The sequence below is a fragment of the Mustela putorius genome, unplaced genomic scaffold (genome assembly GCF_011764305.1).
Source record: "Mustela putorius furo isolate JIRA1106 unplaced genomic scaffold, ASM1176430v1.1 tig00003853_pilon_pilon_pilon, whole genome shotgun sequence".
Lineage (NCBI taxonomy): Eukaryota > Metazoa > Chordata > Mammalia > Carnivora > Mustelidae > Mustela > Mustela putorius.
In genome coordinates, this window is record NW_025422005.1 from 40945289 (window position 1) to 40972579 (window position 27291).

The following is a 27291-nucleotide window of genomic DNA, read 5'->3' on the forward strand; positions in this document are numbered from 1 at the left end:
CACTTAACAACAGAATATTAATTTATATGTGAATTAGCAAAAGGAGTTTCACTTTGCCAGATGTAAAAAATTAATAGTTTAAACTCAAATAAAGGGAAAGGATGGATGTTTGGCAGAAGAGAATCTGGGGCAGTTGGTAAACCTCAAGCTGTCCAGCTGTAGCATTTGGTAAGAGATGAAAGGTAGGCATGGAGCAAATCACCGAGGACACTGTAGGCTAGGCTATGGCAGAGTGACCATAACCCTTAACCAGGATGCTGTTACTTTTATTACCAGGACAAAAGGAATAATTGAACTGTCGCAGGCAAATCAGGTCATATGGTACCCTTATTTGAAGGTGAAGAAGAGCCACTGATACAGTTATATACCCTACAAGGAATGGGAGGTTAAAAAATATTTAGGCAGGAGTTTGGGCAAGTCTGAATAATCTTGACTGGAAGCGAATGAGAGGGGTATGCGAACTGCTGGATGAAGACGTGTAATTGAAAATGATTGCTGTTGTTCAACAGGGTAAAGAATTTGAACATGTGTAAATGCTATTGGAAAGAGCCAATAGTCAAGTAAGTTGACAATTAGTAGAGTGAGAGACCTAAGGAATGGTGATAGGGTATGGAGCTCTTTTTTCATGTGACAAGTAGAAAAGGAGGCAAGAATGATTATAGGTGTGGGTGAATGTTCAGAGTAATGGCAAGACCTGATGGGACTGGGAGGTTGTTAGCTAGCTTCCAGGGTCTTCAGAGAAGCATTTGGATAGAGGAAGGGAAAAGTGTAAGGGGCAAGAAAAGAATGTTTCCTCCTGTATAGGTTGTCACAGGTATTTAGGTAGAAATATTTCTGAAGCACAGCTTAGGTCATTAAGGGTCATTGAAGGAGAGTTTCAAAACAGAAGTGGTCAGCAGCAGCAACAGTGCCTTTTACTGGTGGTATATGACAAAACTGGAGAGTGCTGAAGTGGTCATGGAGACCTGTGAGTATAGTTTGGTAGTAGTGATGCGTGGTTGTAGTAGGTGGGAAAGAAGCTAGAGTACAGGAGTGGGTGAAAGGTTAAGGTGCAGACAGTTTCCAAAAAGCTCCTCTGGGAAAGCTAGATGAAGAAGAGCCACTGATACAGTTACATACCCTACAAGGAATGGGAGGTGGTAGCTAGGAGGAGATACAGCGTTTTGCTTTTGTTTAAAAAATGGTTGGAAATTGAGCTTGAGGAAGAACATTTAAAAAGTGCAATTACTTGGTGTGTTTGGTTTTTTCCCCTAGAGTGTGGAAAGATAGAAGGGTCTGGTTGATGATGGGAAAAGGTTGGTTGGGCCAGATTTTGAATAATCTTGAATGGCATTATGAAGAAATGTTAACTTTACACATTATTTCAAGGAAGCTTTTAAATATCTTTGTCTCATTTGAGAATCTGTGCTTTAGAAATACTACTCTGGCAATAGCAAAGACTGGACTAAAAGGTAGCCAGACTGAAAGGAGACAGATTGCCTATGAAGCATGTAGTGATGAGAGCCTGAATTAGGGCATTGGCAGTTCATGGGATGAAGAAGAGTTGGCATATTTGAGATTATAGTTCAGAGGTGTAATGAACACAACTTGTGGTTTTGGAATGAAGGAGAATGTTTGTAGAACCTAGTGGTTTCCATCTGAGTTGACTATATAACTGATAAATTCACAATAAGAGACCCAAAAGAAAGAGTAAACATTTGGTACTGGGGTGATTTATAATGGCTTTGTTGAGATATAATTCACATGCGGTGCAATTCACCCATTTAAAGCATACAATTCAGTGTTTTTAGTGTATTCACAGAGTTGTGCAACCATTCCCACAATCAATTTTAGAATGTTTTCATAAAGAAACCCATACCCTTTAGCAGTCACTCCCGATGTTACCCTACTTCTATCCCTCCCCCCAGCCCTAGGCAACCATTAAATGTACTGTTAGTCTTTATGAATTTACCTATTTTGGACATTTCATATCAATGGAATTTTATGGTCCTTTGGGACTGGCTTCTTTCACTTAGCATAATGTTTTCAAAGTTACCCGTGTAGAGGATCACTTTTTACCTTGTATCATGCTCACCTCCTTGCATGTTTTATCTCCTCCTCTGCAACATTAATGCCTTGAGGGCAGGGACTATTGTTATATACTCTAGAGCTGTATCTAGCACATATTTTTGTATTCAGTTGTAACTTAGCAAAATTTGATACATCATAAATTAGAAGTTAACTCAGTAACCACAAAATTAAGTTAACCAGAATGATCTGCTCCCACACATGCTTACTCCCTGAGCTTGTGTTTTTGTTTGCTGTCATGGAATAAGTTGGTACCATGCCAGTGGTTCTGGTTGTGACATTAATTGTGTGACCTTGGGTAAGTCATTATATCATTGTTATACTCTCTGGAGACACTTAACTGAAAACAAGGATAAAAGTCCCAACCCAATCTGAAACTGAGGAATAACTAAGATAATTCAAGTTGATGGGATTTGGATAGAGTTGGGGTTTATCTAGACAACCTCTGAGAAGAGATTAACAAATGTTTAGCTCTGTTACCTAATCCTTTTGGGATGAGTAGCATTTATTCATAGGATTAGGTATTTTGGCCCCTTGATTCTTTTCAGTCCCCATTTTCAAGGTCCTGGCATGCTGCTGCTTTTGTTACCATTCTGGGGCATTTTACCTGTGTTATGTTCCCTAGCTTTTTTCTCTGAAATACTTCAGACACTTGTTTCTTAAGGACATTAACCAGTACACTTCCTGTGTTGCATAGCTTCCAGTCTTCTAATTCCTGTGTCTTAATGGGCTGTTTGTAATTGAATACAAATATTTAAAAATTTGAAACTTACCCTGTCCACCTTCTTGAAACAAACAACTTATAAATAAATGCAGTCTCCTCCTCCCCCATCTTTTGGGGAGTTGTTCGTGCTTTTATTTTAAAAAACTCATATTGGGTGTATACTTGAAGGTCATGTATCAATAAATAATACAGTCTTCGACTTTCAAGATCTCATGGCAGTTCAGTGGGAGGAGGCAGACGTATAAACACATTGCAGTGGAAGGTGCAGAGCCATGTGTGAATGGTTATGGGAGCACATGTGGAAGAAGTGATTGGGACCATGTTTTGAAGTAAGTGTCACCTGGCATTTCTGTACTAACAAGTGTAAACAGAAGCAGCCGGATGAAGAGGACCTGCATTCTTTGGCCTCCCACTATAACCGGGAGTGGTGGAGGTTTCTGGCTCCCCATTTTAGAGAGTAGTCCAAAGCTCAGAAAAGCTCAGTGGCTGACTCTTGAACATAGATTCTAGACTCAGCTTCTATATTTGTCCCCTCCCTCTCTCACAGCAACCATGCCCCTTATGCAAGGATAAAAGGTAGCTGTGCAGAGTATTAACAGAGCTCTGGCATCCCTCTCTTTTAATTCTTCCTCGCTAAGCAAATGATTCCCCCTTTCTGTGTCTAGCCTACTGCCAGTGTCCTCCGTGCATTGAGCATTCCAGGGCTGTAGCTGTAGTGAATATTGCTGATGTCATTGTTTGCCTTATTGGGATTTTGCTCTTTGTTTCACAGGGAGCTGTGATTGGTATAGACGATGAGGACGACAGCACCTTCACAATAACTGTTGATCAGAAAACCTTCCATTTCCAGGGTGAGCTAAAAGAAGAGATTCTTTCTCTTCACAGCCCTAACTGCTTCTTTACTCCCTCTTTTGGGTGTTTGCTGGATGACTTGAATGGTTTTGCAACTGATCCTGCATGAATGAGTGCACGGGGAACGTTCTGGATGAAGTGGTACTGCAGGTTAGGCAGGGATTTGTATCTGCAGTGGATACAGATCTATTTGAGACGACTGTGGATCACACTGCAATTGGAGATTAAACATTTAAAGGATAAAAATCAGTGAAGGGAGAGAGTAATGGGCTGCTGCTGCTGCTGGCTTGTGTTTACAGAAGGTTGCTGATCTTTTATCGAGGAGTGTGGTTCTGCCTCTGCATGAAGAGTCTAAAGACTGATTGTGAAGGTTGCAGTGTTTGTCAGTGTGGAACTCAAAATGTAAATTAAATTGAAGCTAGTGGCAGCCTTTGGTTTTAAAGGTTTTGCTTTGCTTCAAGAATCGCAAGTTTGCATTCATTTCATCTGTATTTCTGTGTCTTGTCTGCCAGCCGTCATTTCTCTGCTATTATCCTTTTTATAGTTAATAACACCCATGCCATCTGCCACTGCTATGTTTTGACATTGCATGCTATGGTTCGCCGGTAGAAAGGGTAAGGTACTGTATGATCATTCTCATTTCATCTTGCTTTGAAAACTCTAAAGCAGCACATAAAAGCCGATTTTAATGATGCTGTCCTAATGTACCTCTCATCTATTAGAAGTGTTTATTAGCTTTGCTATTAATGTTTTTGTTATTTTGCTTATCCAGAGTAACCTCTATTTTACATTTAAAGCCGTCCAGGAAACTTAGAAGCTTTGGAGATGTTAGCAGTTTCTCTGAACTACAAGTGACAATGTACTGTGATAGATGCTAGGTATACCGTTGTAAATAAATATCAAGTAAGTTTGTAGTTTAAAAATGTTTTGGTTATGGGGTCTAACAGTGATCAGGTATATTATGTAAGATGTGGAGACAGCTGTTGTCCTTCCATTGCTATAGTATATTGAAGTTATTGTTCTTCACTTTTAAGAAATTGATTCTTAGAAATGAAAGATGCAGCTTATATGTGATAGAGACAAACCAATACAACTCAATAGTGGTATCTCTGATGCTTTTAGGAAAAGCATTCTTAAAATATTCATGGTGTTTGGTCATACTCTTTACTCAGAGCTGCTTAACTAATGATGCTTTCTTGAAATTTTCCATGCATTTAAAATTTTAGAACATTTTAAATATTATGAAAGCACAGGGCCTTTATTTTTAGGTTGACTATATAATGCTTTTTATAAGCTAAAGCAGGTAACATCCCCATGCTGAAACTCTTTACTTGATTAAAGCTGAATACTTAAATGCATTTCAGGTAATAGCTCCTAGATGCAGGTGAAGGCTGCAGTATGGAATTCTCTCCTCTGCCGTTATTAAGGAGATAACTCCTTTGGACTTCTGGAAGCTGTCTTGTTTGCCTGTTTAAAAGAGAGGAGACTCAGACCTCTAGAGCAAGGACACCTGTACCTTCTGATTTATTTAGATTATTTATGTTAAATATTCCAATATTTATGTGACTTGCTTATAAAACAATTCCTTTAATTCCTGAAATGATTTAAATAACAAGTGTAAATAAGACTTAAATGTATTTTTTAAATGATTTCTTAGTTCTGAGACTGTCAGATTGATTATTTTCTACTGTTATAGTAAGGGGAGCTTCGGACAACATGACATTATCTGGCTTTTGTAAAGAACTCACCAGGACCTCTTTCTATATATTCTTGGCAATAATGAGAATTGAAAATAATAATAATCCAGAATTGAAAGCAAGTTTGGCTGGATATATATTAGCATATGCTTAAATATGTTGAAGTTTTTATTTCATTTACTGGAATTTTTTAAAGCAAATAAAAGTATCAGTTGACATCTCTAAAGCAAATTCTACTTACTATCAACTGTTAAAGGGAAAGCTAGAATTTGTTGAGATACATTCATTTGTTCAACATCCATTTTAGGCATTATTTTAAGTTCTGGGGATACAGTATTGAACAAAACATAAAATTCTTTATCCTTTTGGGTCATCCATCTGGTAGAGGAGAAAGTCCAATGAAATAAAAAGTTACTTATACTGTGTGTATGTGTGTGTATGCTAGTAAAATATGAATAAGGGAGTGCTAAATCCTGGGGAGAAAAAAATAAAGCAGAAAAGAAGAAAATGAAATGAAGTGAGATTGTGTATAGGTAGAGGGAGGTTTTGTAATTTGAGAGTGGCCAGGGAAAGACTCATTGGGATGGTGGTGAAAGACCTGAAGGAAATGAAGGAAGAAGCTTTAAGGCTTTGTTGGGGATGGTGGTACATCATTACTAGGCAGAGGAAATAGTAAGTGCAAAAGAGTGTGCCTGCCACATTTGAAGAACAGTAGGGAGGCCATTTCTAGTTGGAATGCAAATCATGGGGACGGGTAGTGGGAAATGAAGTATATAAGGTAACAGAGAAGTTGATCATGGGAGGCCTCATCTGTCATGGTAAGAATGTTGAATTTTGGGGCGCCCGGGTGGCTCAGTTGTTAAGTGTCTGCCTTCAGCTCTGGTCACAATCCCAGGGTCCTGGGGCTCAGGCTCCCTGCTCAGCAGGAAGCCTGCTTCTCTCCCACCCCCCCTGCTTGTGTCCCCTTTCTTGTTGTCTTTCTCTGTCAAATAAATAAATAAAATCTTAAAAAAAAAAAAAGGAATGTTGAATTTTACTGAAAAGAGAAGCCATTAGAGGGTTTTGAGCAGAGGAGTAACACGATGGGATTTTTTAACGATATCACTCTGGCCACTCTGTTTAGAATAAAATGTAGGAGCCAGGGACAGAAGCAGGGAAACTAGTTAGGCTATTGTAATTCAGAAGAGAGGTGATGGTGGTTCCCACAGGGTAGCAGTTGGGATAGAGAGGCAGTGAGAAATGGTTAAATTTTCACATGTATGTTTAAAATAGACTTTTTTGAGGTATAATTAATATACCATAAAATGTGTACATTGTAAAGTTCAGTGAGTATTGAGAAATTTATTTAGTCATAACTGCTACCACAATCAAGAAATTGAACATTAATATCATCCGAAAGATTCCTTTTTTCTTCCAGTATCTACTCCCAGCTGCTGGCCTCAAGCAACCACTGATTTACTTTCTATCACTACAGATTTTTCTTTTGGAGAGTTTCATGTAAATAGAGTCCTACCTTATGTATTCTCTTTTGTCTGGCTTTATTTTAGCTCATCATAATGTTTTTCGTAGTCATCCATGTTGTTACATGTATTGGTAGTTTGTTTCTTTTATATTGTTAAGTAGTAGTGTGTCATATGATACTGTATTTCAAAGGTCAAACTATAGCATGTGAAAGAAAGGAGTCTAGGTTGACACCAGGATTTTTGGCTTGCCACAAGAGTGGAGCTGCCATTAACTGGGATGGGGAGACTATTGGAGGAATTAGTTTGGGGAAGGGGATGTGGGCATCAGAAGCTTAGCCTTGGACATGCTTACAAACAATTCTAGATGCCTGTCGGACATCCAGACAGATGTCAAATAGGCAGTTGAAGTGTCAGATTTAGGGGAAAAGTTCATGCTGAAGAAATAAATTTGGGAGTCATTGGCATATAGATAGTATTTAGAGCCACAAGAATTTAGGAGTAAGTGTAGAGAGACAAGAGGGGTCTAGGTCTTGAGCCCTGAAGCATTCCAGCATCTATGTAAATAGAACGGAGCTGAGGTAAAACTAGCAGAGAAGATTGAAAAGAAGCAATGAAAAAGGAGGGGGAAACTTAGGCGAATGCAATAGCCTGGAAGCCAAGAGAGTATTTCTAAAAAGGGAGAAGCATGATCAGCTGTGTCATATGCTCCTTGATAGATCAACTAAGTTGAGGGATGAGAAGGGATCAGAGGATTTAACAATTCCGGAGTCCACTGATAACCTTGAGAACAACTTCTTTTTTTTTTTTCTTAAAGATTTTATTTATTTATTTGAGAGAGAGAGTGCATGCAAGCTGGAGGGAAAGAGAGAGGAAGAGAGAATCTAAAGCCGACTCCATGCTGAGTGAAGAGCCCGACATGGAGCTTAATCCCCTGATTGTGAGATCATGACCTGAGCCAAAACCCAGAGTTGACTGCCCAACTGGCTGAGCCACCCACGTATCCCAAGAAGAACAATTTTTTTTTCTTTTTTCTTTTTTCTTAATACATAATTGTTTCAGGGGTACACGACTGTGATTCATCAGTCTTAGAGAGTTCATAGTGCTCACCATAGCACATACCCTCCCCAAAGTCCATCACCCAGCCACCCCATCCCCCTGACTCCTTCCAGTCCAGCAACCCTCAGTTTGTTTCCTGAGATTAAGAGTCTCTTATGGTTTGTCTTCTTCTCTGGTTTCATCTTGTTTCATTTTTCCCTCCCTTCCCCCATGATCCTCAGTCTTGTTTCTCAAATTCCTCATTGCCAGTGAGATCAGATGATAATTGTCTTTCTCTTTGATTGACTTATTTCCCTTAGCATAATACTCTCTAGTTCCTCCACATCATTGCAAATGGTAAGATTTTGTTTTTGGTTTTTTTTTTGATGGCTGCATAATACTCCATTGCATATATATACCACATCATCTTTATCCATTCATCTGTTGGTGGACATCTAGGTTCTTTTCCATAGTTTGGCTATTGTGGACATTGCTGCTATAAACATTGGGGTGCACATACCCCTTCGGATCACTACATTTGTATCTTTGGGGTAAATACCCAGTAGTGCCATTGCTGGGTCACAGAGTAGCTCTATTTTCAACTTTTTGAGGAACCTCAATACTGTTTTCCAGAGTGGCTGCGCCAGCTTGCATTCCCACCAAGAGTATAGGAGGGTTCCCCTTTCTCTACATCCTCGCCAACACTCGGCCGTTTCCTAACTTACTAATTTTAGCCATTCTGAGTGGTGTGAGGTGCTATCTCACTGTGGTTTTAGATTTGTATATCCTTCATGCCATGTGATGTGCAACACTTTTTCATGTGTCTGTTGGCCATTTGGATATCGAGAAGAACAATTTTAAGATAGAAATAAACAGTGCTTTCAACTTCTGCTGTAAAGGGAAGGCGAGAATATGGTAGTAGCTGGAGAGGGGAGTGAGAACAAATTTTTTCATGTGATAAGGGAAATAAGAGCATGTTTTTGTGGTACTGGCAGTGTTTCAGTAAAAACGGGAAAATTGATGCAACAGAGTAGGGGGAGAATTGCTGGATGACTGTTCTTGAGAAGGCTAGAGAGAATGGTATCTAATACACAGGTGGAGGAGGCATTGCCTTTTGTTAAGAACACAGACAGTTCATCCATAGCAACAAGAAAGAAGGCCAAGTGTATGAAAATATATGTAGGTAGGTTGTTACCTATCACCTTCATTTCCATTGTGGTTTAAATTTCTAGCTACCCTCCATATCCTGTATGGTGAAACATCATTTGTTTATAATAAAGAGGATTGGTACCAGGAAAAAAAAAACAAACCTTCCTGAAACATAAAATTATCAAAACAAAGTTAATTTTTTAAAAAAGATTCTATTTATTTGACACAGCGAGAGAGCTAGCAAGAGAGAGAGCACGAGCAGGGTGAGTAGCAGGCAGAGGCAGAGGAAGAAACAGGTTCCCCCTCTGCAAGGAGCCTGATGTGGGGCTCGATCCCAGGACTCTGGGATTGTGACCTTAGCTTAGGGCAGATGCTTAACTGAGTGAGCCACCCAGGCACCCCAAAACAAAGTCAATTTAATTTAACTTCAGATTTGAGAAAAAAAAATATATAAGTAATCACTGAAATTACAATCTAGCATGTTAGAGCTTTAAACAGGTTTGAAAACTACAACTTCACTCTGTCCTTTCAGAGATGAAAAATATTTGCTAATTTATCTTTATGAACTGCCTCTTTTTTCTTGAACAGGGCAGAAAAAATCATTCCCTTTCTTATCTGTCAGCTAAAGTTATTTGCATGTAGATTCTTTATTAGACAGTAAATGGAAAGCAGTTTTGGTATTAGACTGGCTATTGAGCTCAAACATAATTGTGTATATAGTATGTGTAATTCCCCATTCTCAGAACTGAGAGTATACTGGTATATACGATTTAGGCCATGATGACAGGGAGCTTGTAAAGAAGTAATTGGACTGAAATATGAAAGGTGCTCTCACAGTGGAAATATGTGTAAGACACTGAAATAATGAGGAGGCAAAAAAGACAGTTACTCTGTGTTTTACAGAGGAGTAGCATTTTTTGTTACCAGGTGATTATTTTTATAATCAAAATTAAAAATCACAGTAACTATATGGGATGCCTAGGGTGGCTTGGTCATTAGGCATCTGCCTTCAGCTCCAGTCATGATCCCAGGATTCTGGGATCGAGCCCTCCATTGGGCTCCCTGCTTGGCGGGAAGCCTGCTTCTCCTCTCCCACTTCCCCTGCTTGTGTTCCCTCACTCGTTGTGTGTGTGTCTCTCAAATGAATAAATAAAATCTTCAAAAAATGATAATAAAATAAAAAAATAAAAGTAACAGTAACTGTAAAAAATGTCAAGATGTGCAGCAGCAGCATATAATGTAAAAATAAAAAGATTCCTATCACCGGGTTCTTTCTCCCTCCTCTTCCTCTTTAGCTCTTCTCTGTGGCAGACTTCTAAAGATTGAAGAAGTTTGTTAGGCCGAGAGATGTTGTAGCATGTGCAAAGGCATGGAAATATGTTGCTGCCAGTGTGTTCAGAGAACTACAAATGTTTGGTACTGCTAGAATGATGAGATGAGACAGAGGTGTACATCTAATACAAAGAAGTTACATTTTTATCCTGAGGTCAGTGAAGAGCCAGCAAAGCAGAGTTTTAAGCAGAGAAGAGAAAGAGTAAAAACATGGGCTCTAGATAAATAGTTGTGATTGTTTGGTAAGGCCCTGAATGGGTTAAAGCTGTAGTAATGGGGAAGGAGAAGAAGAAATAGACTTGAGATTTTAGACTTGAGATCTGTAGAAACTAGTGACTGCTGGGAAATGGGAGGTGAGAGAATGGGGGTCATAAAGGTAGTGTTCCTGGCTTGGCTTGCTGTTTGGATGTTGTCAATATCTGAAGTTGAGGAGCTAGGGAAACAGGAACGGTTGGTGAGGGATCTCCTATGTCTGTGGGACACATCTAGCTATAGATGGTGATGGCAATTGGATCTAAATTTGCACTGAAGATGGAGATCTGTGGCTACCAGTAAGTAGAACTAGCAGTTGAGAAATTGAATGCCTAAGAGCTAGGCAGATAAGTAAATGAGTGAGGGGTAAAACTAGATGAAGATTTTAGCAATTTGGAAAGCTCATGCCGTGTTTGAAGGGTTAGTTGCTGCTTAGTTCCAGACAGTTGTAGGCTTTTGGTAATGCTTGTCCAGTGTTAGCAGATTATCAGGTTTTTCAGTAGAAGCCAGAAAATCAGACATTTTGTGTGTGTGTGTGATTTGAGTATGTGTATGTTAAATCTCTAAATTAAACAATAACAGCAACAAACTGTGTAAGCGAATGAAATGCATCTGTGGGCTAGATAAAACCTCTCTATATTTTCAGTCTCTGTAGAATAGTGGGTATGACCTTTCTGGGAGATCTGAATCAGAAGAGAGCTAAGATCAAATCTGGGAGCACATTAGAGAGGAACCATCAACAGGCTCAAAGGAATGTTCGGAGAGATTGGGATGAAAGCTATTAGTTTCAACCTGTGCAAATACTGTATTTACAGTTGCCTGTCAGCAGTTCATATGGCTTAATCCAATAATAGAAGACTAGGTAGTTCACACTAAGACTATTAGTTCACACTAATAATTAGAAAAATACCCAGTCATTTGAATTTTACCTTCAAATAAAATTGTGTCTATTTAATGCTTTATATATAAGGATTTACAGTGTTACTTATAGTGTATTGGAATGATAATAATGATAGCTGCATTTATTGGATTTTTTTTTTATGCCAACACTATACAGAGTTTTACTTGTGTTAACTCTGTTCTCATGATCTTATGATGTAGGTACTATTACTATTCTTATTTTACAGATAAGGAAACTGTCAATAGACAGATTTTGCAAGGCAGAACTGGTATTTGAACACAAACAGTTGTGCTTTAGGGCCATTCTCCTAAGTGCTACAAAATAGTTATTGTAGAAATTTGTTAACTAGTTTATAATTAACTTTTATAATTTTATCAGAAAAGGAATTAATGTAAAACATAAGGAACTTTAAATTACAATGCAGTTTAATGCAATTAAAAAAAAATTTTTTTTGTGGTATTAGTGTTCTGCATGTTCCATTACTTTGTAGTGAAGGTAGTAACAACAATCACCATTACTATTACCAAATACCTGTTAAGAACCAGGCACAATGTTCAATAGGCACTGTACATTCCTTCCATAGTTCAACTCCTCAACAATAAGGGTAGTTTTAGAGTTAGAGAAACAGGTTTAGAGAAATTAAGTGTCAGGATTGGTGGATTAGTGCTCAGGTCTGTCTAGATCAGTAGTTCTTTTTTTTTTTTTTTTTTTAAAGATTTTATTTATTTGACAGAGAGAGATCACAAGCAGGCAGAGAGGCAGGCAGAGAGAGAGGAGGAAGCAGGCTCCCTGCTGAGCAGAGAGCCTGATGCGAGGCTCGATCCCAGGACCCTGGGATCATGACCTGAGCCGAAGGCAGAGGCTTTAACCCACTGAGCCACCCAGGCGCCCTTAGATCAGTAGTTCTTGAAGTGTGCTATTGGACCAGCAGGATCAGCATCACCTGGGAACTTGTTAGAAAAAGGGAATCTCTCTGGTCTGGCTCCAGACTTGCAAAATCAGAAACTCTGGGAATGGGCCCTCTAGTGATTTTGATGTACTATGAAGTTTGAGAGCCATTGGTCTGGATCCAGTGGTTTCACATGTTATTCCAATTTCCTCTCCTAACACCCTTAGACGTTAGATGGAATATCTTCAAATTATATATGAGTGAAATGAGTGACCTGGTCTTGATCTTAGATTATCTTACTATGTATGCCCTAACCTACTTAGAGGGGGTGTCTTGGGTTAAGCAAACCTGGTGTGTGATAAATCTAAATTTTTTAAAGATGGAAATTAGATGTTTTAGTTCCTAAATGAAGATGTCATTTAGGCAGTATATTCTCCAAAATGATTTCAAGTATGAAATTTGTTTGCAAATTTACTTGGATATACTTTTAAAACAACACAAGTTGCATAAGACAAAATACAGTATTTTTAAACATTAAAAAAAATCTTTAAATTAGAAGAATCTTCAGGAATTGTGTGTTAGTAGAAGTTATCTGTGGTTGGACTGATAGTTGACCTTTTCAACTCCATCCATTAGAGCTTTCTCATTTATTCAAATGCAGAATTACTACAAATCAGCCCAGTGGTAAAGGAAAGGGTTTATTTCAGGAAAGTTTTATTGATCAAGTATATTAGGGCAACATCGTCCCGACTGCATTAATATTAATCAGTGCAACATGGTACATTTTTACATTAATCATTTAGAAAGATAGATAGTACATCATTAGACAAACCCGTGGTTGTAGGCTTAAGTGTCTTTTGCTTTAAAATAATCATCCTAGCCTTATTATTAGTAAACAAATTCATTATCTTATTAATGATTTTTTGAAAAATCTCCCCCTGCAGTTTCATATTTTTGATTTTTACATGATAATCCCTCCTCAAAACAAGATAACCATTTAAAAAGATCTTGTGTAAAGGAGGTAAATCAACTATAATTCTTAATTAGATGTAGGCCTTAAAGTGGGGGAAATGCCACTGAATTCATTTGTTGGCAGTTTGTTGTGTTGGATGAAGATTGGATATCTGTGGTATACTTTTTCTCTTCTTAATTTGCTTTCTGTTTAAGATCCTCACTGAATATTTGAAATTATTTTTCCAATTTTAGCCAGTTACAGACTGTTGGGCTTACTGAGTAGCTAGGCTTAGAGTAGATATTTGACTTTTTATTAGTAAGTTACATTTTTATCCCATCATTCCCTTTTCCATAATTTTTAAGTAGTAAATTACCTGCTCACTATAGAAACTTGGGAAAATATAGAGTAGTATAAAGATGATACTAATAATCACCATAATCCTATCATCCAGAGATAATTATTCATAACATGCTTGTGGATTTCCTTCTGATCCTTTAATTTGTGTGTGTGTAATAAAATTGAGTTATCCTGTATAAAATTTTCAGGTTTTTAATTTTTTAAAAAAGATTTACTTACATATTTTAGAGAGCATGCCTGGTGAGTGGGGTTGAGGGGTGGAGGGAGACGAGTTGGAGAGGTAGAGAAGCAGGTTCCCCCAAAAGCAGGGAGCCCTGCTGTGAGATCTCATTACCCTGAGTTCATGACCTGAGGCAGAACCAAGAGTCGGACCCTTAACCGATTGAGTCACCCAGGCACCCTCTCTATTTTGAAGAATGCTGTGTTGAACATCCTTGCACATAAGTCTTTTAATAAAGTCTCTGTTTACCTTAGGATAGGTAAATTCTGAGAGAATTTATCAGAACAAAAGACATACATATTTTTAATGTTTCTGAAACAGTTCTCTGTAATTGCTTTCAAGAGAGATTGTGTTTATACTCCCTCTGCTTCATCACACCTTGCATCAGTACTTAATGTTATCATTTTAAGAGAATGTCAGCCAGTGCCTCTCCTCAAAAATACAGGGTTTTTTGTTTTTTCATTTTTTTATTTATTCATTTGACAGAGATCACAAGTAGGCTGAAAGGCAGGCAGAGAGAGAGAGAGAGAGAGAGAGAGAGAGAGAGAGAGGAGGAAACAGGCTCCCCAATGAGCAGAGAGCCTGATGTGGGGCTTGATCCTAGGACCCTGAGATTATGACGCGAGCCGAAGGCAGAGGCTTTAACCCACTGAGCCACCCAGGCGCCCCTCAAAAATATGTTTTAATGTGTTTATTTCTTGTTTGGTAACTTGTTCATTCTTTTGTCCACTTGGTTGTTGTTGCTAGCACATCCTTCTTTGATGAAAGGGAATGGGAAGTAGTCTTAGACTCATGCATTAACCCTACCATCTGAGAAATTGCTAATATACATTAAATTATTTTTTTTAAGATTTTATTTATTTATTTGACAGAGACACAGTGAGAGAAGGAACAGGAGCAGGGGGAGTGAGAGAGGGAGAAGCAGGCTTCCCACTGAGCAGGGAGCCTGATGCTGGACTCAATCCCAGGACACCGGTATTATGACCCAAACTGAAGGCAGATGCCTTATGACTGAGCCACCCAGCCACCCCATTAAATAAACTTTTTACCCAGTTTGGTTTTTTTTTTTTAATTTTAATTTTTTAGTTTTTAACTTTTTAAAATTAACATATAAATAATGTGTTATTTGCCTCAGGGGTACAGGTCTATGAATCATCAGGCTTACACATTTCATAGCACTCACCATAGCACATACCCTCCCCAGTGTCCATAACCCAGCAACCCTATCACTAGCCCCAACCCTGGGCAACCCTCAGTTTGTTTCCTGAGATTAAGAGTCTCTCTCATGGTTTGTCTCCCTCCCCAGTCCCATCTTGTTTCATTTTTTCCCTGCCTACCCTCAACGACCCCACACCCTGCCTCTCAAATTCCTCATATCAGAGAGATCATATGATAATTGTCTTTCTCTGATTGACTTATTTTGCTTAGCATAATAAGTTCCATCCACATTGTTGCAAATGGCAAGATTTTGGGTTTTTTGATGGCTGCATAGTATTCCATTGTGTATATATACACACACCACATCTTCTTTATCCATTCATCTGTTGATGGACATCTAGGTTCTTTCCATAGTTTGGCTGTTGTGTACATTACTGCTATAAACATTTGGGTGAACGTGCCCCTTCAGATCACTACATTTGTAACTTCAGGGTAGACCCAGTAGTGTGATTGCTGGGTCATAGGTTAGCTCTATTTCCAACTTTCTGAGGAAACTCCATACTGTTTTCCAGAGTGGCTGCACCAGCTTGCATTCCCATGAGTTTTTTTACCCAGTTTGGAACACGGCTTGGTAGGTGTTAGTGTGGAGAGTAAATGAAGACATACAAAGGAAATAATTAGTATATTATATAATGTGTATTTGAAAATATGCATGAAAGTAGGCTCTGTGAGTTGAACAAAGACTTGTAGAATGTGAGGGGGATGTATTCCTGCTTCATACTGCAAAGTCCTTAATCATACCTTCCCCCTTATACAATATTTATTCATAAGAGGTATTCATACATTTTAATTCCTTTCCTTCAAAAATAGCCATATAGGCAGTGGACCAAAGTCTTATGTGCCAAAGTCTAAGGAGTGTTCCATTAATAATACAAATTTACTCTTTGCAGCATGCATAATGATTTCTCAATTACATTATGCTTATAAAATTTACACTTACTGTCATTCCTATTGACACTTTTAATTTTTCTATTAATTAAAAAAATGATGGAATAGAATGCAAAATATATTGAAGTGGTTGCATGAGTGCTGTTTTCAAATGGAGATGGTGATGCTGCAAGTATTAAATTGTTGCATGGCAGACTTAGCTCAGTGTAGTGGTACAAAATGTCCATTTGTTGCTTGATATTAAAAAAATACAGATGTTCCTCCGAGGAGTCAGTGTACAAGAAAGTGTAGGGTATGTGAAAGTTGAATAAGCAAGTACTGCTTACATAAAAATGTAATATCGTACCTCAGGAAACTTTTGGGAACTCAACAGTAATTTGAGGGACAATTAAGTATTAAGTGATACACACTTGTAAGTGTAATGGTTCAAGGAAGGGAGTGATACTGACAGATTTTCGATGGTTTTCAAACTTGGAATGAAGGCATTTTTAACAAATGCAATCTTTTTTAGAAACCAAGTGTGAGGTAGAAAAAGTATAATTCATCTGGTTGAAGTCAGAGGGTTGGAGGGCCTAGAGCTCTGCATGGGGCAGCTCATAGGCACTTTGAAAAAATACCAGTGTTCAGATTTATTCCTTCCCTCCATCCATTTAGTCATTCATTTTTATGGCCAACAAATATTTGAGTGTTTATTGTATACTAGGCACTAGGCTAGTTTCTGAGTATAAAGTAGTGAACAAAGCAAAATGCTTATCCTCAAGTATCTCATGTTTTGAAAATCATTATTCCAGAGGTTTTCTAATTGTACCATTTCAGGTAGTACTCTGACTCCAGCTTATTTATCCCTGAGTAAAAGCTTTTTCTTATGGTAGCCTGGACTGCACTCATCCTTGTTTTACTTTTAGGCAACTAAATACCTGATGAATTCTAAGAAAATACTCTGCCACAGTCCTTTGTCTTTTTAGCCTCCTACATTAACTCCACATGAAGTTTATGAATATTGATTCTCATGATTGTGAGGCTTCCATCAGTGTACTCCACATGTAACATTAGTCCAGCATATAAACTGAAGTTGTGTTTATCATTGCGTTTTCTCAATACTAAATTTGAGGACCTAAGATAGTTTGATTAATACCCCAGAAAAAATAATTAGAATTCAGAAAACTGTAAAGAAGCTGCGTCTTTGGCAGCAGCTTTTTCTGCCAACGGATTCTGTCCTTGTGCTTTAATAAAATCATTTCTTTTGCACCAAAGAAAGAAAAAAAGAGGAAAGGAAAGGAAAAAGGAAAAGGGAAAGGAAAGGAAAAAGAAAAACTGCATCTTTGCTGGGTTGTTGGCCTTAATGAAGACATCTGTTTTGGGTGATTGTCTGGTAGAAGGAATCAGAGTATCATGTAAAAGAGAATGGAGCTAGCCCATGCATATAGGTGACTTAAGTCAAGTGGTGTTGGATGTCAGTGGGCTTTTTTTTTTTTTTTTCATCTTGGGGAGGATGATTGGATATCTTTTCTGGTAAAGGGTGATATATTCCAGAATTGACCCTTAGATGAATAAAAGAAAGAGAGGAAGCAAATACTTCTCCAAGAATGCAGATAATGTTGTGCTTGGCGTGGTAATCCTCCGATATACCCTACACATGCTTATGAGATTCTTTTATTATCATTTTGTAGATTAGGAAACTGAGGCTTGGAGGAGTTTTTGTCCAAGGTAACATCTATGAGAAGTGGCCAAGTCTAGATTCCAATACATGCTATTTTCATTACACAGTTCTGTTTGTTCACGCCTCTCCTTTCTATTACCCTTCCCCACACTGGCTTCTCTTTTCACCCTGCCTTAGTCTCTTTGTGGCTCTAGATTCAATGCTGTTTTCCTCTACACAGAACAGCACTCTTCCTAACTCTGATACTACTTAGTGTTTTCATGCTTTCAGGTGGTTTGGTTGTCAGGAGTTTCTCCCGTGTGTACTATACATCCAAGTTGATAGTTGTCACTAGGAAGGAGCCCACCGAAGGCAAGGGAACAGAGACATTGGTCAGAAGACACTGGTGGGAGTCATAACATGAAAGGAGTAATCTGTTACCAAGGATGAGGGAGGCTTGGAAGATTGACCAGAGAAAGGACTAGGAATATTCCGTGTAAGGATATAAAAGGCAGAAAGTCAAATATTCACCTGTACTGTATTTAGTTTTATTCTTGTACTGACTTCAGAGTTCTCTTAATATGTCAACTGAATTATCAGTAAAACCCAGTTATTGAGGAAAACAAGCCAACATACTTGTCATATTTATTCCTCCTTTGCAGAGGAAGTCTTGCCTACCTGGGAAGCCTAAATGTGGAGCAGGGGTCACCAGCAAAATGAGGATGGCAGTGTTAACCTTCGGCATTGTTGTAAGATCAGAGAAAATACATATAAATACTCAACATGATATCTGGCAAGTAGCAGGACTCAAATATTAGTAGGACTCAAATACTAGTAGCTGTTACTATTATTTTTTAAAATTTTACCTCATTTTGCTGATGATCAATCATGCTGCTGTGTCTGGAATCCTCTTTTCTCTTTTTTCTAGCCTAGGGTTTTGGCTACAGGTAACTGAAATTAGTTTTTTTTTTTGTTTGTTTGTTTGTTTTTTTAAAGATTTTACTTATTTATTTGACAGAGATCACAAGTAGGCCAAGAGACAGGTGGTGGGTGGGAGGGTTGGGGGGGAAGCAGGCTTCTTGCTGAGCAGAGAGCCCGATTGGGGGCTCAATCCCAGGACCCTGGGATCATGACCTGAGCCGAAGGCAGAGGCTTAACCCACCGAGCCACCCAGGCGCCCCCGAAATTAGGTTCTTGAAAATGCTACACACTGAACATGATAACCAGGATGCAAAGCTGATTGCCTGCTATTTAGGGAGCTCTCAGTTTTTTATAGAAGAATGCCTACTGAGAATATTTATTAGAAAAGCAATGATGATGATAACAGTTGGGTATAGGTTCTTTACCAAAGGTTTGCATGCATTTTATTTAATTTTTTTTTAACAACTCCAAGAGACAGTTATGAGGAAAACTGAGACATAGAATGCTAAATCATTTATCTGGGGTACACAGTTTAGAACAATAATTACAGTACAATAGAGACTATAGTGCAGTAGAGACTAAGGAATTGTAGAAGAGAGATCTTGGAAGCATCACAGAGGAGATGATTTTGTTACAGGTTTTGAAGGATGAAAAAGACAGAGGGATAGGTAGGGCTGGAAGCCTGCCTACATAGATAGATAAATAGATATATAAATATACAAATAAAGATATAAACATATAAGCATATAAATATATATAAATAAATATATAAATATAAATTAAAAATTTAAAAAAATTACCACACTTCAGAGAAAGGAGAAACATTCTGGGTATGGGGAAACTATGTGCAAAACTTGGAAGTATGAAAAAGGATGACTTGTTTGAGAAATCTAAGAGTATAGCATGTTTCAGAATAAATAGCAGGTAAGGGGAAGAGATATGAGTTCAGTCTGGAACTAAATAGATCATCAAAGGCTTAATGGCTGGCTGGCTCAGTCAGTGGAATGTGCAGCTCAGTCTCGGGTTTGTGGATTCAAGCCCCACAGTGGGGGCATAGAGATTACTTAAAAATATAGGGGAGCTAGTGTGGCTCATTTGGTTAAACATCCAACTCTTGATCTTAGCTTGGGTCTTGATTTCAGGGTCCTGAGTTTAAGCCCTGCATTGGGTTCCATGCTAGGTATGGAGCTTACTTACAACTTTTTTTTTTTTTTTTAATTTTCAAAAGTGTCATGTACCAGAGTAATAAAATACCTTCTTTATAAATTAAGGAGAGGCATTGGTTATTTTAGCCATGGAGATGTCATTATCACATTTGTGGCTTCAAAGAATTAGTGGGAGCTGTTTGCGGAATGCTCTGAGGAGAAGGGAGATTAGAGGCAGGAAGCCCAGTTTGGAGCTTACTGCAGAGGTTTTGTGAAAGGTGATGAGAGCTTGAGTAAAGGCAGTAAGAATGACCACACAGGGGTTAAACACAAAAGATGTATGACAGAATTTGGTGACTAACTGCATGTAAGAGAATAAGGGAAAAGAAGTTCAGAATTATACCCAGCTTTCTGACAGATGTATCCAGGACTGTGTCTTTTTTACTGCTCTGTCACCAGTGTCTACCTGCTGTGGACATGTATGCACGCAGTAAGTATTTTATTGGATGAAAGTATAGTTTTGGAATATATCCGCATAAATGCAGTTGTTGGATGAAAGTATAATTTTGGAATATAGCAGAGGTAAATGTAATTGTTAAGGAAAAATATGTGGAATTATCCTACTGAAGGAAGCTTCAGAGCTTCAGATTCCTGAGAAAACAACCTTCCTTTAAAAGGAGTCCCAGGGGGTGCCTGGATGGCTCAACTGGTTAAGCATCTGCCTTCTGCTCAGGTCATAATCCGAGTCCTGGGATTGAGCCCCACCTCCGGCTCCCTGCTTGGTGCGAAGCCTGCTTCTCCTTCTTCCACACCTCCTGCTTGTGTTCCCTCTCTCGCTGTGTCTCTCTGTCAAATAAGTAAATAAAATCTTTTTTTAAATAAATAAAATAAAAAGAGTCACAAGACCAGTGATTTAGACTTGAAAACAATCTCTCAGATAAGTGGAGAGCAGTGTCTTGACTTTTATTTGCACAGAGTAATGGAAAGACTATGAGTAGAATATAACTATTTGAAGTATGTGCATTGACTCTTGACCATTTTTCTGTCTATGGGTTTGTAGCCATCTTGCAGAATTTAAGAATATAAATCAAATGGAGTCCTTTCCTTTTAGGAATCTACTTTTTTTTTTTTTTTTGTTAAAGATTTTATTTATTTGACAGAGAGAGAGAGATCACAACTAGGCAGAGAGGCAGGCAGAGAGAGAGGCAGAAGCAGGCTCCCTGCTGAGCAGAGAGCCCGATGTGGGGCTCCATCTCAGGACCCTGAGATCATGACCTGGGCCGAAGGCAGAGGCTTAATCCACTGAGCCACCCAGGTGCCCCTAGGAATCTACATTTTTATGTAAATGAGATAAATCAAGGTAATTCTATAAGCACAACATGTAGTTCTAGTCATGTGGACAGGATGGTTCATGGTGGACAGAGAGAAGTAAATCTGAGGTATAGGCTGTTTGGAAAGAAATGCCCTTTTTAGTTTTATGTATAGATACTAGAACTAAGCTGACACTGTCTGATTTTTTTTTTTTTTAATGATTTGTCATCATAAGAATTTTTTTTTTAAATTATTTATTTGACAGAGATCATAAGTAGGCAGAGAGGCAGGCAGAGAGAAGAGGAGGAAGAGCCGACGGGGCTCGATCCCAGGACCCCGGGATCATGACCTGAGCTTAAAGCAGAGGCTTTAACCACTGAGTCATCCAGGCACCCCCATAAGAATTTCTTTTAATGTTATTTACTCTTTGTACTTAGTGAATTGGTTTAAACATAGTGACATGCTATAAATTATTACAAATATAAGTCATAAATTGTAAGGACAGCTGAATTAGTGACATTTTGCTATATCTAGATTGTGTTTTATAGGATGGAGTTAAAGCCTGTGGAATGTGAGTTTATGTCTGAGATTATACTTCAGTCTTGGTCTGGAAATACATGCTTCCCTGAAGAACAGTGAAGATAGTATATTAACAGCTTATAGCTAAGTACAGGGAAAGAAGGAGGTAGCTTTAGGGATCTCGCTGCCTGAGCAAAATTCCTTGGAGAACTACTGGGGGCAAAGAATGAAGTCTTTAGAAAAGTTATTCACTAGGAATATTTTAAGATTATAATGTAGAAGGGCCTCAACTATACTTTATATCTAAGGATACACTAGCACCTTTTTTTTTAAGTATTAAAGGGCTTCCTATCCACAGTGTGCAGGAATAATCCCTATTTTTGAAAAACTTGTGAAGCATTTTACTTAAAGTAACATAAATCAATCATGATAGTGTGTTATTAATATGATTCTTTCATTTTGTTAGACTACATCTATTTTGGCCTTGTTTGCCTTGGAAGTGGACAAAAGAATAAGTAGCAAACGCTCTTTTCTTGTAGATATACTTTATTGCTTTGCTTTAATTTTCTTATGAATTTTCTAACATATATTAACTTCTTTCCCTCTTTTCTTTCATTGCCTAAGCCAAAAATTCAGTGATTATGTAGCACCATTCTTCCTTTCTGAGTAACACTTACCCTTGGCAATCAGTGAAAATATGTTTGAAGTTTTATATTTCTTCTCAGTCTCTTCATAAATGGATACTTGGCTTCAACCCTCGCAAAATCACCCTCTATCCCTTCTCTCTCTCTCCCTTCTCTTCCCCAGAATGTATTATAAAGATGTATTCTACTTTTAGCTTCCACTGGAGAAGGGATTTATTTTCTAGCAAAATATATTTGAGTACTGACTGATAATCAATAAACTCAATAGAACTTTCGATAGTAAGATTCTTTAGGAGGCCAGATTTACCAAATTTCAGAATTAATTGAATCTGAGTCTTTTCAAACCCAAAATAAAATTTTTCAGCCTATCATTCCTAACCTATTTTTCTTTCTATATCCTCTGTGTTGTGGACTAGCACTTTTACTTACCCAATTAACCAAATTTATACAAAGAAAGAGATGCAGATACAGAGAAAGTATAACCAAATACACTTTCTCTGTATCTGCATTTTCTGCATTCTCCCTACATGACTGAGTCACCGTGTCCATTGAATTCTACTTTTCTCTATCCCGTCTGTCTACCCTCTCTATCCCAGAGTCCAAGTCTTATTTCTTTCTTTGTAGTTTTATGACTATCATTTTTAACTTCTTCTCTCCTTTGTTCTCATCTCTGTTCTGCAAAGTACCCTCCTTATGATGTCTGGGTGAGCTCTCTAAAACCCTTTATTCCTAAGCCCCAGCCCATACCCCCAGTATTATAAGTCTTAAAGATTGAAAACTCATATCCTAATTTTTTAAAATTCAAGGTAAGGGATAGTGACCCCATTACTAAAACCTAGAGTTAAAGTTGTTGGGAAACACCTTCTGCTGGAGCTAAAATGATTAGGAGAGGGTGTCTGGGTGGCTCAGTTGGTTAAGCGACTGTCTTTGGCTCAGGTCATGATCCTGGAGTCCCAGGATTGAGGCCCACATCAGGTTCCCTAAGTGGAGCGTCTGCTTCTTCCTCTGACCCTACCCTCTCTTGTGTGCTCTCTCACTCAAATAAATAAAATCTTCAAAAAATAAAATTATTAGGATATATTTACATATAAATTTGGGGAGGATTTTCATTTGCCAGGAATAAGTTGACTTAAAAGCATGTGATTAGTACGGTTTCACTTACTTATGGAGCACAAGATATAATAACATGGAGGACATTGGGAGATGGAGAGGAGAAGTGAGTTGGGGGAAATCGGAGCGGGAGACGAACCATGAGAGACTGTGGATGCTGAGAAACAAATTTGTTTGGGTTTGGAGGGGAGGAGAGTGGGGGGTTACATGAACCTGGTGGTGGGTATTAAGGAGGGCACATATTGCATGGAGCACTGGGTATGGTGCATGAAAAAATGAATCTTGGGAACACTGAAAAAATAAAGTTTAAAAAAGCACGTGATTATAGAATAAATTAAAAAGAACCCATTAATCTACATTTTATTTTCACTGTTTTGACTGAATCAGAGAGTTGCCCAATACAATGCTGACTCTGTCCAGAAGAAACAACAGTATTCCTTCAGATAGTCAAAGCAGAAGTTGTGGGGATGAAACACTTTTGTAAATATTTGCTTGTGTTTTATTCAACAGTTTGGAAATTTTAGCTAAAACTGTTTCCAGATCTTTGAGGGAGTCCATTGTGCAGCTTTAAAGGTTACTAAGCAGAAGTAATGTTTTGTTTTTTGTTTTTTAAAGATTTTATTTATTTGACAGAGAAATCACAAGTAGACGGAGAGGCAGGCAGAGAGAGAGAGAGGGAAGCAGGCTCCCTGCTGAGCAGAGAGCCCGATGCGGGACTCGATCCCAGGACCCTGAGATCATGACCTGAGCGGAAGGCAGCGGCTTAACCCACTGAGCCACCCAGGCGCCCAGAAGTAATGATTTTTAAAAAAATTGAATCTTTTTAAAATTTTTTATTTTTTCATTAATATATAATGTATTATTAGCCCAGGGGTAGAGGTCTGTGAATCGCCAGGTTTACACACTTCACAGCACTCAACTATAGCACATACCTTCCCCAATGTCCATAACCCCAGAAATAATGATTTTTTAGGAACGTAAACCTATTTTTAGATTTCAGATATGAAAGTGGAACCATATATTGAGTAATGAAATCAATGGATGTTTATTGAACACTTGTTTGCCTGGGATGGTTCTCAGGGTTTGGGTTATATCTGTAAATAAAGATCCTTTCCTTGGTGGAGCTTATATTCTAGTGACAAGAGACAGATTATAAATAATAAATATACACATATACATACATTTGTTAGAAGGAGCCAGTTTGCTGGAGGGGAAAAAAGGTAGAGCAGGATATAGGGAATTGGCCATGCTGGTCTGGGGTGGGGGGCGTTTTTTTATGCTGGTCAGGAGACATCATTGAAAATGTGTCATTTGAGATGAATTATCATTTGTCTTGTAAATATTTATTAGTTGCTAAGAACATGTTATACTTTGAGAATATCAGATTCCATCTTAAACCTCAGGTAAATGTAATACAAACAAACAGGTATTATATTGATACAGATGCCTTGATAGAAGTGTACATAGATTTTTCTTTGATCTCACCATTGCTGTTATTATGGTAAGCAGATTATTTAAAACTATGTCTCTTAAACTTGAGTATCAGAATACTGGCTTAGGTTACTTTAGATTTAGAGTTATGTGAATTGGTTTTTCTCTCTATATACCTCTTTACTACTTTCTTTAAAAAAAGACCCTCTGACTACCCAACCTGTCCAAACTTGTTAAAAATTACAGTCAGTGGCACCTTGAACCACCTGGTTATCTAAGTGGAATCTTTTATTCAGTATCAGTCCAGTCATTAATCATGTATCCATGAATAAATATATAATAGTACCTATAAAATGTGCAAGGTACTTTGCTAAGTGCTAGAGATACAACAAATAAGACAAGCTTCTGCTTTCTAGGAGCTTACATTTTAGTGGAATAAGCAATCAATATGTAATCAGTTAAGATGTTATATATATTATACACCAGTGTTTGTCAAATCTTTTGGTGTCAGGCCCACTATACAAACTTATTGAGGACTCCAAAAACTTATTATTTGGGTTATATATATTGATATGTACCAGGTTAGAAATTAAAACTGAGGGACTTAAAAAATTATGTATTTACTTAAAAATAATCAGTAACAAATCCATTATACTAATAACATTTTATGAGAAAATAACCATTTTCCCAAACAAAAGAGAAGAATGATATATTGTTTTACATTTTTGTAAATCTTTTTAATGTCCATCTTAATAGAAGATAACTGGATTCTCATACCTGTTTCTGTATTAAGTCTTTTCTGATGTGTTTTGGTTGAAGTCTATGAAGAAAATACAGTCTCATACTGATACATAGTTAGAAAAGGAGGAGTATTTTAATAGCCTTTGGGTAATGTGAATACTCTTTTTATAGTTCACCAAAACTCAATAGGTGATAGTTTATTAAACTATAACAATGAAATTTACATATGAAAATACTCTGTTAACATTAAAATCCATTCATCTGTCTGACACGTTGAATGGATCTTTTACCCTAGGTACGATTTATAACATCGTGCATTTGTCATACATGGATCTTACAAATATTGACACATACCATTATGTGACATAAAGAATCACATTTGTTGATACTGCCTTAAACTCACTAGAAAAAGGCTGTTAAGTATTGAAAAATCTGTCAAGGTCATGGTGGCTGGCAAATACAGGTTTTTAAAAACTCTAATATTTTGGAGGGGGAGATGAACCATGAGAGACTATGGACTCTGAAAAATAATCTGAGGGTTTTGAAAGGGCGGGGGTGGGAGGTTGGGGGAGCCTGGTGGTGGATATTATGGAGGGCACATATTGCATGGAGCACTGGGTATGGTGCATAAACAATGAATTCTGTTACACTGAAAAGAAATTAAATAAAAAAAAAAAGAAAAAGTTAAAAAAAAAACCACCTCTAATATTTGCTTGAAAGCCTGGATTTTATAATTGGCAACCCCTTCTCTCACTTTTCCCCGAAATGACAGGTTTATTTCCATCCTTTCAGGTAAGTGTCTGCCAAGTACCTCAATCTGAATAATACAGTTTGTCAGTTGTTCTTTCTACAAATGCTGTTCTATGAGAAAAGTGCCACTTAGTTTATAACTCAGACAATTACACAGGTAGTTTTCCTTGAGATAATTATTACACTTTGGTAAGCAGAAGTGCTTGTGCATAGTCTCTGTCATATGGACTGTTATAAAGCATATATGTAAGGGTAAGATTTAATAATGTTTCTTTTTTCAGGAGCATTCTTAAGCAAACAGGAATTTTTTTCTTAAAAGTAAAAAATGGTGGTAAAAAATATAAAAACTGCCAGTTCAGCTTGGAGCCATGGCCCCCATTTGTGCTAAGTTGCTGGCAGTTTTATCACTATTGCTCTTGCACCATCAGCACAAATGTCAACACAGTGACAAACACAGATAACCTGTTAGTACTGTCATGAAAGTAGCTTTGCCCTAAGAATGCCTTGACCTCATTGGACCCTGGTGTTATATATCTTATTTCATCTTGTTTTCACAGTAAGTCTTTGAGATAGTTGGTGATACTAACCTCTTGAAATTTGTGTGTACAACTCAGAGGTGTTAAATACTCTACTCCTCAGGTGGACACAAAAGTAGTAAAAGTTGGACTCAGACCCAAGTTTTTGGACTAGAATTTTTCGCTTTTGTTCTTTCTGCTCTATATACTGTCTCCAAAGTGTGGAAAGGTTTATATTGTTATCTCTTAAGAAGGACTTTGTCTAGCAAAAGGGACATGGAATGAGACTTATTTAACAGAGGTCGGATTGCTTGAAGCCTAGAGATTTCATTTGTATTTGCTGCTTTCTGGGTATTATGTCATTGCAAAATACTAAACTTTTCTGTTTCTATATTCTGGAAAATAAGGATAATAATAATACTTATCTCACATAGTTGTGAGGATTTAATTAGTTAATACATGTTATTTTTTTTTAAAGATTTTATTTATTTGACAGAGATCACAAGTAGGCAGAGAGGCACTGGGGGTGGGGTGGGGGGAAGCACTCTCCCTGCTGAGCAGAGGCC

The 27291-nt window shown here is 37.8% G+C and overlaps 1 protein-coding gene across 5 annotated transcripts in view; it reads left to right on the forward strand.

The window, feature by feature from the left end:
• OSBPL9 (oxysterol binding protein like 9) overlaps positions 1-27291 on the forward strand; it is a 163764-nt gene that overhangs the window by 45683 nt on the left and 90790 nt on the right. For all 5 annotated transcript variants that reach the window (XM_045064513.1, XM_004774474.2, XM_004774476.2 and 2 more), the window contains exon 3: positions 3564-3642. In XM_045064513.1, coding sequence (XP_044920448.1) covers positions 3564-3642 — 79 coding nt within the window. The remainder of the gene's footprint in view (positions 1-3563; positions 3643-27291) is intronic.